The 17,974-nt window shown below is 40.1% G+C and overlaps 1 protein-coding gene across 5 annotated transcripts in view; it reads left to right on the top strand.

The window, feature by feature from the left end:
* Positions 1–17,974, top strand: part of zbtb40 (zinc finger and BTB domain containing 40) — a 129,830-nt gene that overhangs the window by 98,236 nt on the left and 13,620 nt on the right. For all 5 annotated transcript variants that reach the window (XM_059951699.1, XM_059951698.1, XM_059951700.1 and 2 more), the window contains exons 15-17: positions 1,272–1,434; positions 7,956–8,042; positions 12,960–13,177. In XM_059951699.1, the coding sequence (XP_059807682.1) occupies positions 1,272–1,434; positions 7,956–8,042; positions 12,960–13,177 (468 nt within the window). The remainder of the gene's footprint in view (positions 1–1,271; positions 1,435–7,955; positions 8,043–12,959; positions 13,178–17,974) is intronic.

A 17,974-nucleotide genomic window follows, 5' to 3' on the forward strand; every position in this document is an offset into this window, starting at 1 on the left:
ATCGATCATGCTTTGGGCTTGAGTTTCAGCCAGTGGCACGGGGAATATTTCACTGGTGGAGGGAAAAATGAATTCAATTAAATACCAGGAAATTCTGGAAACAAATATCACACCATCTGTACAGAAGCTGGATGGCTTCTACAACAGGATAATGATCCTAAACACACCTCAAAATCCACAAAGGACTACCTCAAGATGTGCAAGCTGAAGGTTTTGCCATGGCCCCCACAGTCCCCCAACCTAAACATCATCCAAAATCTGTGGATGGACCTCAGAAGAGCTGTGCATGCAAGGCGGCCCAAGAATCTCACAGAACTAGAAGCCTTTTGCAAGGAAGAATGGGTGAAAATCCCCCAAACAAGAATTGAAAGACTCTTAGCTGGCTATAGAAAGTGTTTACAAGCTGTGATACTTGCCAAAAGTGGGTGTTACTAAGTACTGACCATGCAGGGTGCCCAAACTTTTGCTTCGGGCCCTTTTTGTTATTTTGAAACTTTAAAAGATAGAAATAAAAAAGTAACCTTGCTTAAAATATTACTGAAAAGTGTCATCTTTAACTTTATACCTTTTAGAAAGCAGGTCATCTTTGACTCGCTTAGCTATTCACAGTAATAGAAATTTTGACCGGGGTGCCCAAACTTTTGCATGCCACTGTATATAAAACCAAAATGTACAATTGGAGATCTGATCTGTCAGTTCTTTAAAAGCATAATTTTGAAGAAATATAATGTGTGAAAATGAATGCTTGATAATCTTATAATTTATTTTTTAATAAAACTTAAGCTATTTGAGTTAGCAAGGCATCAGTTATGGTTTTTACATTGAATTGTTCATTATTATTTGATTGGTGGTTTGCTTTGATGAAAGGGCAAAAATCAAATTAGTTTCCATTTTGGTCTTCCTGTTTCCATGACTACTGATGACTTGTGTGCTTCGAAAATGAAGGAAGGTCTTGCAGCTGAGGTAACACAGATGTGCTTTGCGTCAGCTCTCATTTGCTCTCAGTGGAAGGTGAACAAGCAGACTGGAAGTGCAGTAAATAATAAAATAATTGTTATATGGTTATATAATATCCGTACAAAATAGCCGGTTTTCAGAAGTTCATGTAATTGAAATACTTGGGATAAAGAAACAAGACAGTTAGAATTAAAACCAGGGCTTTGTTTAAATTGAAGTTGGAAGAGCGGCTGATTGTGCAGAATTTAAGATGGCATGCCCATGCTAATCTTTGGCTTACATATAATAAGTGCTTCCTATGATTTTTCATCTAGCAATTGTCTGGACTGTGGTATCACAATCGAACTCGCCACCCGGATGTCTTCGCAGCACAAAACCACCGCTCTCCAAAGTTTGCCACTCTGACTTGCTCTGCATGTGAGAAATCTTTTGCCAGTATAACAGCTCTGAACAAACATATGAAGTCTGACCATTCAGGTAACTTCTGCTGGTTGCTGAAGGGCTCTAGATATAATTCATAAAATAGAGTTATGGCATGGAGTGAAACAATGGGAAAGAATGTTTGATCTTAGTTTAGTGATGACTTGGGAATAATGTCTCATAAACAGATCAGAACACACCAGATTAAGATGCAGCAAAATCATTCATGATTTTTGTTGAAACACAGTTGTATATGGATTCCCCCCACCTCATAAAATTTGAGATGTCTTGATACAATTAAACAGGGTCCTGGTGGATGCACACTTGGTTGTCTGTGACCTCGAATGTTAACTCTTTGTCTTTTGCACATCCAGTATGCACTGTTTCCAACACTTTTGGTTGTATTTCAGATTTCCAACTTCTCCAGTATTTTGATTTTCACCATTCTGGAATATTATGCACAGGTCTGGTCTCCCTTTCCAGGGAATGATGTAATTGCAATAAAGGTTCATAGGATGGCACTTTGTTGCATGAAGGACGATTAAACACAATGGACCTGGGCTCTTGTGTACAGAAAAATGAGTGATGATCTCATCAACTAACAACCAAGTGTAAATGTAAAAAGATTCAGGGAAGAAATGAGAAGAAATGTTTTCACTTAGCTAATGGTGAATCTTTGAAATGCAGCAAGTAATCTTCAATTTTTCCCTTTTCAATATCCACAGACCCAGCCACTCCTTCCAGGTGAAGAAGCAATGCACCTGTACTTCCTGTATTCAGTGCTCACAATAGGGTCTTCTCCTGTTGCTTTAATTCTTCATTTTCCTCCTACTATAACCTCTCTTTGCCTTTTATATTGTTCTGGTACTGTATACATAGCATCACGACTTGCACCTCTGCATTAAGCAGCTTTTGGGACTGAACATCGAATTAAACAAGTTTTAGATTTTTGGCCTTTCCAAAAATTATCTAGTTATTTGTAAAGATCATTAGTTTTGTTTTAAGAGATATTTTAAGACATTGAAGCAGAATTAAGGACATATGACCCACTATTCCATCATAGTCTGCTCCACTATTCCATCATGGCTAACTTATTATCCCTCTCAACCCTATCCTCCTGCCTTCTTCCCATAACCCTTGACACCCTGACTATCAAGAGCGCATCAACCTCTGCTTTAAAGATGTCCAATGACTTGACCTCCACAACTGTCTGTGACTAAAGAATTTCCTCTTCATCTCTGTTCTAAATGGAGGTCCCTCTGTTCTGAGGCTGCAACCTCTGTTCCTAGACTCCCCTGCTATAGGAAACATCCTCTCCCCCACTATAGGAAACATACTCTTGAGAAATACCGTATAAAGCCTCAGCATCACATCCTCGCTTTTATATTCCAGTTCTCTTGAAATGAATGCTAATATTGCATTTGCCTTCTTTACCACTGACTCAACCTGCAAGTTAACCATTAGGGAATTTTACTTGAGTGCTCCCAAGTCTTTTTGCACCTCTGAGTTCATCTGCAAACTCTGTTTCCTCAACACTACCTGCCCCTCCACCTATCTTCATATTATCTGCAGACTTAGCCATAGAGCCATCAATTCTGTCAGCCAAATCATTGACTTATAACATGAAAAGAAATGGTCCCAACACCACTAGTCACTGGCAGCCAATCAGAAAAGGCCCCCTTCACCACCATTCCACCTCCTGCCAAAAATACCAGGGATTCTTAATCTTGTTAAGCAGCAGCCTCATGTGCGGCACCTTGTTAAAGGCCTTCTGAAAATCCAAGTAAACAACATCCACTGACTCTCCTTTGTCTATCGTACTTGATACTTTTTCAAAGAATTCCAACAATTTGTCAGGCAAGGCTTCCTTAAGGAAACATTGCTGACTTTGTCTTGTTTTATCATGTGCCTCCAAGTACCCTGAAACCTCATCCTGCATATAACGGACTCCAGCATCTTCTGAACCATTGAAGTCAAGACTAGCTGGCTGATAATTTCCTTTCTTCTGCCTCTCTCCCTTCATGAAGAGTGGAGTGATATTTGTAATTTTCAGGTCCTCCGGATCCATTCCAGAATCTAGAGATTCTTCAAGGATCATTACTATTGCCTCCACAATCTCTTCAGCTACCTCCTTCACACTTCTGGGATGTAACCCATCTGGTCCAGGTGACTTACCTACCTTTAGACCTTTCAGCTTCCCAAGCAGATTCTGTCTAGTAATAGTGTAGCCCTCGGTAAGCCTCAGGCTCGCTTCCGTCTAGGGGGAGCAGCCTTCGGCCCCACCAAACTGGGTAATCAGCTTGTGTAGATGCTGTGTGATGTCCGCACCAAGCTCAATAACAGTACACCATATGCGATTAAATGATTACACTTTATAAATCTTACTGGAACTATGTACTTAATAGAGATACAATATAAAAGGAAAAGTAAAAGGCGCAAAACTTATCAAAGTTCAACCACTTCGTGCACAACTGTTGGAGCTCAATTAACAAAGTCTTCTTGCCACCATTCGATCCCCTCCGACCTCCTCGACCCACCGCCTGGGATCAACAATGGTGGTCGACCCAGACGCTCCACACGAATCTGTCCTCGTGTCCTTTCCTCACCAAAAACCCTGGGCCTCGGACCCCCACTTGGGGGCTGTTCCGTTGCCCAGCTTACAACATCGCGTCTTCTCCCTCTAAACCCCTCGCGCCGTCTCCTCCAAAGCCCTGTGCAATGCTTGCTTACAGACCCACAAGAAAGAATAACCTCTATCCCAATTGGTTAACAAACGAATATAATTCCATTACCAGTAATTATAACCCAAACAAGCTACGAGAGAAAGCACTCTCTCACCAGTTAGCATAACAAAGGAGCATTTTTACTTTTAACAAAGAAGCCATTTTGATTACCATACACAGTAACATTATATAAAAGAAACTCCTTACAATAGCAACTACTCTCACTTCTTCCCCTGGCACTTTTGAATTTCTGACATACTGCTAGTGTCATTGCACAGTGAAGGCTGAAGCAAAATACATATTAAGTTTGTCTGCCATTTCTTTGTCCCCGATTACTACCTCTTGAGTGTCTTTTTCCAGCAGTCTGATATCTGCTCTGTCTTTAACTCTAAAGAAACGTTTGGTATCCTCTTTGGTATTGTTAGCTAGCTTTCTTATTTTCTCTTTATAGCTTTTTTAGTTGCCTTCTATTGGTTTTTAAACAATTCACAATCCTCTAACTTCTTAGTCTCTCTTGGTCTCCACCCGTTACAGAAGTTCCCTTTGTTTTCACTCCTCGTTGTTCTCTGCCACTTGACATATGTTTGATTTCTCGCTTTTCATAGTTCTGATAAAGATCTCAGCTCCCAGACGAAATGTTAACTCTGCTCTTTCTCCACAGATGCAGCATAGCTTCCTGACTATTTCCTGCATTCTTCATACTGTACTGTATTTCTCATTGAGAAGTGGTGCATAGTGGGTCATAATTTCCATTTGCTAGCCCATATTTGTATCATTAAATTGGGTTTAATGCAGAATTCATCAAAGTTGACTATTCTAATGCTGTTTTCCTTTTCTGATATTGTAATATTGCTATATTATATGCCCTCTCTTTTCCTTTTATGCTTGTCAGCCACGATTGCATCATCTTCCCTTTAGAATACATCTTGATCTTTGAGATGTATCTATTTTGCACCTTCAGAATTGCCCCCAGAAAATCCAGCCAGTGTTGTTCTTCCATCATCCCTGTTAGTGTCCTCTTCCAATCAGCTTTGGCCTGCTCCTTTCTCATGTTTTTGTAATTCTGTTTACTATACATCTGACTTTAGCTTCTCTCTCTTGAACTGCATGATGAAATTTATCATATGATTATCACTATCTCCTAAAGGTTCCTTTACCTTAGGCTCCTTAATCAAATCTTGTTTATTACAGAACAACCAATCCAGAATTGTCATTTCCCCATATAAGCTGAACCAAAGCTGCTCTGAAAAGCCACCTTGTAGGCATTCTACAGGTTCCCTCATTTGGAATCCAGCACCAACCTGATTTTCCAACTTTTGCTGCATATTGAAATCCCCCATGACTATCAGAACATTGCCCTTTTAACATGACTTTTCTATCTTCTGTTATAGTTTGCATCCCACATCCTGTCTACCTGTATATAACTCCTATTTGCCCTTATTTTCTTAACTCTACTCACAAAGATTCTACATCATTCTGATTCTATGACACCTCTTTTCAAGGATTTGATTTCATTTTTACCAATAGAGCTACCTGCCTGTCCTTTCGATACAATGTGTTTCCTTGGATATTAAGTTCCCAACTATGATCTTTCAGCCACAACTCAACGATGTCCACCTGTTACTTTTCATCTTACTGCGCTACAAGATCTACCCTATTCTGCATATTGCATCAGTCAAATATAAGACCTTCAGCCCTCTATTTGTCACCCTTTTCAATTTTGCACCCCCCATGTTACTTTTTAACTCATCCCACTGAATGCAATTTTGCCTTCTGTTTTTCTTTCCTCACAATTTTGCATCACGGCATCTATTTGTATACCAACTCCCCTATCTTCAGCCCTATCACTCCGGTTCCTAATCTCATATCAAATTAGGTTAATCCCTCCCAAACAGTTCCAGCAAACTTTTGTTGTAGTTTCCAGTATCTATAGTGTTTTATATTTCATTGATTTTCTTTTTTTCATCATTTTGTATTTGCATCTCCTCCAGACATATGGTATCAGCTGTGATTAATAAGTCAGCTGGCGGCTCCACGACCACTTAGTTTAATCAGTCTCTCTTGGTCTGCACCCGTTACAGAAATTCCCCTTTGTTTTATATATTAATGATTTAGACGAGGGAATTAAATGCAGCATCTCCAAGTTTGCAGATGACACGAAGCTGGGCGGCGGTGTTAGCTGTGAGGAGGATGCTAAGCAGATGCAGAGTGACTTGGATAGGTTAGGTGAATGGGCAAATTCATGGCAGATGCAATTTAATGTGGATAAATGTGAGGTTATCCACTTTGGTTGCAAGAACAGGAAAGCAGATTATTATCTGAACGGTGGCCGATTAGGAAAAGGAGAGGTGCAACGAGACCTGGGTGTCATTGTACACCAGTCATTGAAGGTGGGCATGCCAGTACAGCAGATGGTGAAAAAGGGAAATGGTATTTTGGCATTCATAGCAAAAGGATTTGAGTACAGGAACAGGGAGGTTCTATTGCAGTTGTACAAGGCCTTGGTGAGACCACACCTAGAGTATTGTGTGCAGTTTTGATCCCCTAATCTGAGGAAAGATATTCTTGCCATAGAGAGAGTATAAAGAAGGTTCACCAGATTGATTCCTGGGATGGCAGGACTTTCATATGAAGAAAGACTGGATTGACTAGGCTTATACTCGCTGGAATTTAGGAGATTGGGGGGGATCTTATTGAAACGTATAAAATTCTAAAGGGATTGGACAGGCTAGATGCAGGAAGATTGTTTCTGATGTTGGGGAAGTCCAGAACGAGGGGTCACAGTTAAGGATAAAGGGGAAGCCTTTTAGGACCGAGATGAGGAAAAACTTCTTCACACAGAGAGTGGTGAATCTGTGGAATTCTCTGCCACAGGAAACAGTTGAGGCCGGTTCATTGGCTATATTTAAGAGGAAGTTAGATATGGCCCTTGTGGCTAAAGGGGTCGGGGGTATGGAGAGAAAGCAGGTACAGGGTTCTGAGTTGGATGATCAGCCATGATCATACTGAATGGCTGTGCAGACTCGATGGACCGAATAGCCTACTCCTGCACCTATTTTCAATGTTTCACTCCTCGTTATTCTCTGCCTCTTGACATATGTTTGATTTCTCGCATTTCCTAGTTCTGATAAAGATCTCAGGTCCCAGATGAAATGTTAACTCTGTTTCTTTCTCCACAGATGCAGCATAACTTCCAGTCTATTTCCTGTATTCTTCATACTGTACTGTATTTCTCATTGAGAAGTGGTGCATAGTGGGTCATAATTTCCATTTGCTAGCCCATATTTGCAGCATTAAATTGGGTTTAATGCAGAATTCATCGAAGTTGACTATTATCACTTCTAAGAATAATAATTGAGAGGGTTAACGTATGAGGAACATTTGACTGCTCTTGGACTGTACTCCTTGGAGTTTAGAAGAATGAGGGGGGACCTCAGAAACATCTTGAATGTTAAAAGGCATGGACAGAGTGGATGTGGCAAAGTTGTTTCCCATGGTGGGGGAGTCTAGTATGAGAGGACATGACTTGAGGATTGCAGGGAGCCCATTCGGAACAGAAATGCGAAATTTTTTTTTAGCCAGAGGGTGATGATTCTATGGAATTTGTTGCCACGGGCAGCAGTGGAGGCCAAGTCATTGGGTGTATTTAAGGCAGAGATTGATAAGTATCTGAATAGTCTGGGCATGAAAGGTTATGATGAGAAGGCGGGGGAATGGGACGAAAAGGGAGATTGGATCAGCTTATGATGAAATGGTGGGGCAGCTCGATGGGCCGAATGGCCGACTTCTCCTTTGATTATGGTCTAATGCTGTTCTTCTTTTCTGATATTGTAATATTACACATTAATTTCTTAGATATTAGGATGTTGGAGTGTGAAGAATGCAAAGAGACCTTTGCTTCACAAGCATTGTTGCACGTACATACAAAGTCCAAGCATTCAGGTATGTAAATCTGCTCCTGGAAACAGTCTGTCCATCTGGATGACCCTAACCATAATCCAGCAGAATGTTCGATATGTGATTGACTTAAACTATCTGTACTTCTGTTCATGTTACTTATAGTAAAAGAACTTAGAAATTTCTGGCTAAATTTTAATACAAGCTATCAGAAAATAAGTTCTTGCCAACAGACAAAATAATAATTTTTTCTAATATATCATTGAACATTCATGCAATCTTATTCAGTTTTTTTTATCATTTTATCATTCCCACCACACAATTATCACAGAATGATTATTTCCAAATAGTGTTTCTTGCCATTTAAGTAACAAGCAACATTTATGTCTAAGTTACATGCAGTCGTCATCTCTAACGAGAAGAAATGTAATCTTTTATGTCCTTTAATCAACATGTTGTGTCACTGATGTCCAGAAGATCTACCACATAAGTACTTTGTCTTTAAATCTCACACCTGCCATTTATTTCTTTCCCATCAAACAGACTCACCCAGTTGAGCCTGTTTAAGATCCTGTCTAATTTCCCCAAAAATCAGCCCTACTCCAATTGAGGATCCTAACTTGTGGACCTGACTTCTTAAAACTGATAGAATTGTGGGGACTAAAGCCAAAGTGCTCTCTGACTGCCACCTCAGTTACTTGCCTTGCCTCGTCCTCTAAGCGGAGGTCCAGTATTGCACCCTCTGGGTATTGATTCAGAAAACTTTTCTGGATACATTTCACAAATTCCACTCCTTCCAGGCTCTAAACACTCCCATGGCCCATTAATACCTGGGTTGTTTTAGTAAGAGTAAAATCTCTAACTCTCATTATTCTTACACTATGAGCAGTTTCACTGTGCAACTGCTCCTCAAGTTCCTGCTGACAATTGAGGAGGTGAAGTTGGATGGGAAACAGGATGGGGAGAGCATATAAATACAGCCCCACTAGAGAGATCCTGCCCGTATGATGAATGACTTCTCCAATTCCACCATCTAGTGGGTGGGAGAATAATGGAATACTTCTCACTTTACTGGAGGAGAGCACTTCCAGCAACATTCAAGCATTTGAACACCACCCTGGACACAATCTCTCCACCACAATGGTTGCATTTAGTATTACCTAGGAAATGTGCTACAGCTTGCTGTGTACTTCTTGACATCAGTAACCAAACAATGACGACCACCAAGAAAGACCAGAGCAGCAGAATCACTGTATTGTTGACACTTCCACTGTCTCACTTAGTATTATACTGCAGTAGCTGCTTTGTCTTTGCATCCAAATGCTGCAATTGCATATCAGCCATTTTAATTCAGCTCTCTAGGTATTTTGATGAACTGTCCCTTACCACGTTTGCAACATATCTTTACTTGACTGGAAGTTTATCATAATTGAGCAAGATGGGCAAATACAGACTAGGCTATTATTGTCTTTGAAGATGCCATCTAATTGCACAGTGTAAAAGGTGCTGCATGAGGGGTGTGTGAGAGTGAGTAACACTTGTGCCTTAAAATTGACATACATAGAGGTGCAATATTGATTATTTCAAATTCCTTTAAATTTTGAAATACAGATGTAATTATGCCAGATAATAATTACAGGCACCCAATGAGTGACAGAAACTCTACTCCATTTGAGGTTTTTCTAAAGAAGGCTGACATTTCTAGGTAGATATTAAAAAGTGTCTGTAAGAGGGGTTTTAAAGCAAACTGATTCAGTGGAATGTGGTCATGATCTATGAAGATCTAACACCAATGTTATATGACTACCATTAGTAAGAACTTGGCTGTATGTTGAATTGGAAGAAAAATCTGTAAGGCCCTCAAATTAGTCTGAGGACAATGGATGGGAATTCAAGAAGGAAAATAAAGGGAATTAGGATAAAGGCATTCCCAGAAAGTCAAAATGAGAGTCTTCAAAATTTTGAGCTCCCAGGATGGGGTGATGAATACAGGGTTCGCTTATTCAAAAAAATCCAGAAGCTTATGTTAGTTTTGTGCAATGGAAAATATTGGGCTAAATTAGAAGGGAAATTAAAAATGCAAAGTGAGGACCTCAGCAACTTTAAAAGGGGAGGAATCGCTGGGACTGGATGAAGTATATCCCAGGCTATTAAAAGAAGGAAGGAAAGTGCAGAGGTTCTGAGAATCATTTTTCAGTCCTTGCTTATAGGATTTATTTGTTTAAGAAGAGAAGAAAGGATAAAAAGTAAATGAAAGATTACTAGACTAATACTTAGGAATGCACAGGTTGTATTATGGGCAAATTATTTCTGGGTCAGGTGCGTATTAAGCCATCATTTAAAAATACACCAATTAATCAAGACCAATCATCATTGGTTTCTTAAGGGAAGGTCATGCCTGGCTAGCTTCATTAATTTTTCCAGGAAGATAATGAGAGAGGCATGGCAGACTGGTCAAAAAATAACTGCCCATGAAATAAAAAGAAATTGAATCTAAAATTGACCAGGTTAACCAGAAGGGTATTATAAGTTGTGTCAGCACATCTCAGATCTGTGCTCTTGCATTTTTGAGTCGCTGTTTGTATTTCATAATTAGGCATTGCCCTTGGGAAATCAGCATTGTTGTCATTCTGTTCTGCAACATTCCTCCTCTGCTATTCACCCCAAATTTGAATCTAGTTGATCCTTCTGTGTTCTTAAACTTTGTGGATTAATCTACAGGAAGACACGAGTAGCAATAGAGGGAATTCAGAAGAGATTCACCATGATGTTGTCTGGAATGGGTGTTTGTAGTTATAAGGAGAGGTAGGATAGACTGGGTTTATTCTCACTGAAATGTAGGAGGGTAAAAGGTGGCCTAATGAGAGGTATAGATAAGATCGATAGTATCATTTTCCCAGGGCAAGGAAATCTAGAACGAGGGGGCATAGGCTTAAAATGAGAGGGGAGAAATTTAAAGGAGATCTGAAGGGCAAGCTTTTCACACAGGATGCTGATTATGTGGAACAAACTGCGAGTGGAAGTGGTAGAGGCACATTTAAAACCTATTTATATGCATCTGGGTACATTGTAAAGCAGTTGTGCCTTATAGGCCTAATGCAGGCAAATTCACCATCAGAATGGGTGTTGTTTCTGTGCACAATTTCTAGGGAAATTGACATACATGGTAAATGGTAGGGCATTGAGGAATGCAGTGGAACAGAGTGATCTAGGAATATGGTGCATAGTTCCCTGAAGGTGGAATCTCATGTGGGTAGGGTGGTGAAGAAAGCTTTTGGTATGCTGGCCTTTACAAATCAGAGCGTTGAGTATAAGAGTTGAGATGTAATGTTAAAATTGTACAAGGCATTGGCGAGGCCAAATTTGGAGTATTGTGTACATTTCGGGTCACTGAATTATAGGAAAGATGTCAACAAAATAGAGTACAGAGGAGATTTACTAGAATGTTAGCTGGGTTTCAGCACCTAAGTTACAGAGAAAGGTTGAACAAGTTAGGTCTCTATTCTTTGGAGCATAGAAGGTTAAGGGGGGACTTGATGGAGGTATTTAAAATTATGAGGGGGGATAGATAGAGTTGACATGGATAGGCTTTTTCCATTGAGAGTAGGTGAGATTCAAATAAGAGGACATGAGTTGAGAGTTAGGGGGCAAAAGTTTAGGGGTAACATGAGGGGGATCTTCTTTACTCAAAGAGTGGTAGCTGTGTGGAACAAGCTTCTGGTGGAAGTGGTAGAGGCAGGTTCAATTTTGTCATTAAAAAAAAAATTGGATAGGTATATGGACAGGAAAGGATCGGAGGGTTATGGGCTGAGTGAAGGTCGGTGGGACCTGGTGAGAGCGTTCGGCACGGACTAGAAGGGCCGAGATGGCTGTTTCCATGCTGTAATTGTTATATGGAATATTAATCACCTCATGTTTTCTCTCAAAAGTATAATTTTGATTTTTAAAGCTAAAATGCTACCACATAGCACCTATTGATTACATGATAAATAGAAGTGGAACCAGAAACGAAAAATTGAAAAAGTGGGAGTAAGCTATTTGACCCTTTGCCAGCTTCATTGTTCAAAATATTTACCTTATCGTCACCGGATCTTACTTGGTTTTCTCAAAAAGCTAAAAAGCATATATCAATTGGTGTTTTAAATGTCTTGAGCAACTGAGCCTCTACACCACTGGAGTAAATGATAATATTCATAACATCCTCAGAGAAGGAGTTCTTTTCTCATCTCAACCGTCAGTGATTGACACCTTATTTTGAGACCCCATGGTTCTTGGCCCTTCTATCAAGGGAAGGATCATTGCTATGTCCAGCAGACCCAAGTTTAAGAAGTGATCATGGGGGATCACTTCTCATTCTGTTAGACTTGAGATAGTACAGGACAGTCTATTTAACTTCTCGTGCAATAATTCTGGAGTACTTTGGAGTCAGTTTGATCAGCTCCCAAGTTCCTATAAAGAAACTGGCTAGATTTCTGCTTTACAGTTGCATGAACACAGTGGACAAAATTGTCTCCTTCTCTGCAGCAAGCCTGTAAATTGCAATTACTTTGCAATTGAGTCTTTCAGTCCATTAAAAAAAAAATCACTGGTGTGAAGAACTGTCAAACACTGAAAACTTCGATGTTCATTTGGTTGGTTTGTAGTTTTTGTTACAGCTTTGTGCTGCCACCAAGGTATTAACCAAGAGGGTAAGAAATGTTGAAGAACAAGTCTTTGACAGTGAATACTTCAATATACTAAATATTGTGGCATGAATTCTTTGGTAAAAGGAATATGTTGGAATACACTATTTCTTAAAATTTACAAAATGGTTAAACAAATAGAAAATGTTGGTAATGCTCATTAAAATAATGTGGTATTGTGTGTTAACTTTTTCTATTGGACTTTTCTGTAAAATAGAGCATTTAATTTATTTCCATTGTTTTTGTTCAACTCATCAGACTTGTGGAATTTTCTTATTAGGGATTCACCCATTTAAATGTTCATACTGCCCGTCAACATTCAGATTTCCTGGAGCGCTGCAGCATCATTTGAGCACAGAACATCCAACTCAGCAAAGTAGCACTTCTCTTTTGGGGGATTGTGCCCAATTGTTCAGTTCTCAGCTGGACTTGGACGAATATCAAAGGAGCAAGCATGCCAAAATATTGGTTGCTAATGTTCAGGAGGCAACTCAAATGGTAAATATGCACGAAAACTAAGTTCTTGCTGTTGACTAGTTCTTGTTCTTGACTGTTGAATGTGCACCTTGTCCTTGGCTTTCTCTCAACTATTTTCACTACAATTGGTTATCTGGAGATCTATCATTTTGCTTTTTTGAGAGCTTGCTGTGATCAAATTGACTGTTAACTTCCCTACACTACAGCTGTAATTACATTCAGAAATAAGACCATAAGACCGGAGCAGAATTAGGCCATTCATCTGGTTGAATCTGCTCCACTATTCTATCATGGCTGATGCCAGATCCCACTTAACCTTATACACCTGCCTGTATTGTGCTGTAAGGTTCTATGTTCAATAAACTATGAATTGTATTTCAAATGTTATGTAAAATAAGCCTGAGACTCTGTTAGTTTACTTCCATCCATTCAGTAGGGCAGTGCAATTGTAGCAGCAAAATACTCTTTGAAGACTTGTCATTTCATGTGGTGGTGAGTGCAGTAGTTTGATGTTTGCTGATGTTTAGACATAAATACTTGAATTAGTGTAAAAGATTGCTATTTCAAGGTGAAAGCAAATGACATACAGTTCAGTAATTCAAAAGTCTATGCATAGAACATGTGTGTGATGTACAGTAATGTTTTGTTTTGAGCAGTTCTTATGTAGCCCCCCCCCCCCACACACACACACACACCATTCCCCATGGATTGCTGTAGTCGAGCGCATACTAGAGGCAATTTGGCTATACTCCACCAAATACAGTTGAAGTCAGAAGTTTACATACACTTAGGTTGAAGTTATTAAAACTCATTGTTTAACCACTCCACAGATTTCATATTAGCAAACTATAGTTTTGGCAAGACATTGAGGACATCTACTTAGTGCTTAGTAATTTTTCCAACAGTTGTTTACAGACAGATTATTTCACTTTTAATTGACTATATCACAATTCCAGTGGGTCAGAAGTTTACAAACAAAATCAAAAGAAATCAGCCAAAACCTCAGAAAAAAAAAGTTGTGAACCTCCAGAAGTCTGGTTCATCCTTGGGAGCAATTTCCAAACACCTGAGGTACCATGTTCATGTTTACAAACAATAGTACGCAAGTATAAACCATGGGACCACACAGCCGTCATACCGCTCAGGAAGGAGACGCATTCTGTCTCCTAGAGATGATTGTACTTTGGCGCAAAAAGTGCAATTCAATCCCAGAACAACAGCAAAGCACCTTATGAAGATTCTGGAGGAAACAGGTAGGCAAGTATCTATATCCACAGTAAAATGAGTCCTATATCGACATAACCTGAAAGGCTGCTCAGCAAGGAAGAAGCCACTGCTCCAAAACCACCATAAAAAAGCCAGACTACAGTTTGCAAGTGCACATGGGGACAAAGATCTTACTTTTTGGAGAAATGTCCCCTGGTCTGATGAAACAAAATTTGAACAGTTTGGCCATAATGACCATTGTTATGTTTGGAGGAAAAAAGGTGAGGCTTGCAAGCAGAAGAACACCATCCCAACTGTGAAGCATGGGGGTAGCAGCATCATGTTGTGGGGGTGCTTTGCTGCAGGAGGGACTAATGCACTTCATAAAATAGATGGCATCATGAGGAAGGAAAATTATGTGGATATATTGAAGCAACATCTCAAGACACCAGCCAGGAAGTTAAAGCTCAGTTGCAAATTGGTCTAATAAAATGGACAATGACCCCAAGCATACCTCCAAAGTTGTGGCAAAATTGCTTAAGGACAACAAAGTCAAGGTATTGGAGTGGCCTTCACAAAGCCCTGACCTCAATCCGATAGAAAATTTGTGGGCAAAACTGAAAAAGCATGTGTGAGCAAGGAGGCCTACAAACCTGGCTCAGTTACACCAGTTCCGCGGCTCCCGAGCCGCATGCAGCTCTTTCATCTCTGTGCTGTGGCTTTGGAAAATAAATGATGAGTATTTAATTAAAATGTATTTTATGTTAGTTTGTTAGTTTTTGAAATGTAATTCTAAATTTGAAGATTATGATGATCTTGTACAATCTAAATAAGACGTTGTGGCGACCCATTTCCTGGCACATTGGAACCGGCTCACAATTAGCCAGCGTTCGGGCTAAGGGAGATAGCCTACGGTGTCTTTTGGAGCATCCGCGCCCATGAGGGCCGGGTTGAGGGAGGCTTAAAAGCAAGGCTGTTTAGTTCGAATAAAGTTATTCGACTGCAGTTTACTGACTGCGTGAGCACACCGCTACAGCGTGTTTTTATCGCTAGTAATATACGTCACCACTGCCAATACCTGACACCCATCAGTGCGCGATTTCTTTAATTTTTTCGATCCAAGGTAGGCTAACTATGGAGAATTCTAAAAAAAGAAAGGTGACTGAAGAAAACAGAACGTTTAATGATACGTGGACAGATTCATTTGCTTTCACTGTTGACGAGACTGGTTTACCGGTATGCTTAATATGCAATGAGAAACTAGCAAACAACAAAAAGTCAAATGTCGCAAGGCATTTCCAGAATAAACACGCAGCCTTTGCTCAAAAATATCCGGATGGAGATGACAGAAAAAAAGCCGTTTCGGAACTGATGCGGAAGGTTGATCTGAGCAAAAATCATTTCAAGAAATGGATGAAGTCTGGAAAATCAACTACACACGCTAGTTATATTGCCACTCAGGAAATAGTCAGGCACGGGAAGCAGTTTACAGATGGTGAATATATAAAAGAATCTTTCATTAAGATTTCAGAACATCTATTCACGGACTTTAAAAACGAGTGAATTTGTGCAGAAAATCAGGGATATGCCCCTCTCTGCAAAGACTGTCAAAGACAGAACCATAAAAATGGCAGAAGACATCACAAGACAGCAAATTAAAGACATCAATTCAGCTGTGGCCTACTCAATTGCCTGTGACGATTCTAAAGACAAAGGTGATATTGAACAAATAGTGCTGTTCTGCCGGTATGTAGACTATGCCGGGCCACAGGAAGAACTGATTGAGTTGATACCTCTAAAAGACCAAACACGGGGGGAGGACATCTGTGAAGCTGTCCTAAATTGTTTAAGTGCCAAAGGAATAAAGACCACCCACCTGGTGTCAGTAGCTACTGTTGGGGCACCAAGTATGACAGGAGTGCACAAGGGATTTGTGGCTTTACTGCAGAAGTCGCTGGACAGAAAGCTGCTGACTTTTCACTGCATCTTGCACCAAGAGGCACTGTGCGCTCAAACATTTCCTCCAGAATGCACAGAAGTAATGGATGTTGTCATTCAGATTGTCAATAAAATAATGGCAAAAAGTTTAAATCACCGTCAATTCCGTTTGATACTGGACGAGCTGGAAAGCGCATATTCTGATCTCCTGCTGCACAACAAAGTTTGGTGGCTGTCAAGAGGGGAGGTGCTGAAATGCTTTGTTGCGTGTCTGAAAGAAGTGAAAACTTTCCTGGGCAGCAAAGGGCTCACCTTTCCTGAGCTGGAACAGCCAGAGTGGCTGGAAAAGCTACACTTCATGGTAGACATGACAGCGCACCTGAACACGCTGAACACAGCTCTTCAGGGGAAAGGACATACAGCCCTACACATGTTGGAGGATGTTTTGGCATTCGAGCGCAAGTTGACAGTGCTTGCCAGAGATATACAGAAAGGCATTTTGTCTCACTTCCCCAATTTGAGAGAGTTCAAACAAGGTCACGACATAAATTTGGCGTATTTACATTCTGCAATTATCGCAATGCAGACATCGTTTGGGAAATGCTTCTGTGAGTTCAGAGAGGAAAAAAAACACATTATCCTTCCCGGTCACTCCCCTAAGCATCGATCCATCTCTACTGAATACGACTGCATTGGCAGGTGTGAGTCAACCTGATCTTGAGATGGAACTGGCCAACATAGCCAACAAAGACATATGGGTGTCCAAGTTTAGACGCTTGACAGCAGACCTTGAAGATGTTGCCCGTCAGAAGGCTGTTCTTGCTCAGAATCACAAGTGGAGTGATATTGAAAACCTCCTAAAACCGGACAAACTTGTATTCGAAACAGGGAATGCTATCCCCGACATTTATGTAAACATTAAAAAGTATGCGCTTGGAGTCCTGTCGATCTTTGGATCCACATACGTATGTGAGCAGGTGTTCTCCAACATGAACTTTATTAAAAACAAACATCGCGCATGCCTCACAGATGACAGCTTGCAATCCTGTGTAAAGATGAAGGTGACGTCATACAGCCCTAATGTGCAGACGCTGTGCGCTGAGGTCCAGGAGCAGAAATCCCATTAACCAAGTATGATAAATATTTTAATTGCCTATTATTTTACGTATATTCATATTTTTTCATTGTTCAGTCCTTTTATTTTTCAGGTTGACAGCTGGCTGACGTTATTTTTGGTTTGCTGCTGGCGGAAAATTTAAGTTTGGCGTTTTTCATAAATACAAGAAGGACTCAAATAGACATTGAGTATTTTACTTAAAAGTAATCTTCAACCCAACATTTTTTTTCGGAGTTCAAAATGTTTTTGTTGCGTGCAGAAATGTAATTTCGTTTTCTCTGCAGGAGTTCATCGATTTCGTAAATGCAACACATTATAATTTGTTTATACATAGCATAAAGGCAAAAAAAACGTTGTATGCAGTGTTATTCCATTTTAAATGTCAAACAGGTTTTGTGGCTCCCAGTGTTTTCTTTTCTGTGGGAAACAGGTCCAAATGGCTCTTTCAGTGGTAAAGGTTGCTGACCCCTGGTCTAGAGGAATGGAACAAAATTCCAGCAACTTATTGTGAGAAGCTTGTGGAAGGCTACCCAGAACGTTTGACCCAAGTTAAACAA

This window comes from Hypanus sabinus, chromosome 27 (genome assembly GCF_030144855.1).
Source record: "Hypanus sabinus isolate sHypSab1 chromosome 27, sHypSab1.hap1, whole genome shotgun sequence".
Classification (NCBI taxonomy): domain Eukaryota; kingdom Metazoa; phylum Chordata; class Chondrichthyes; order Myliobatiformes; family Dasyatidae; genus Hypanus; species Hypanus sabinus.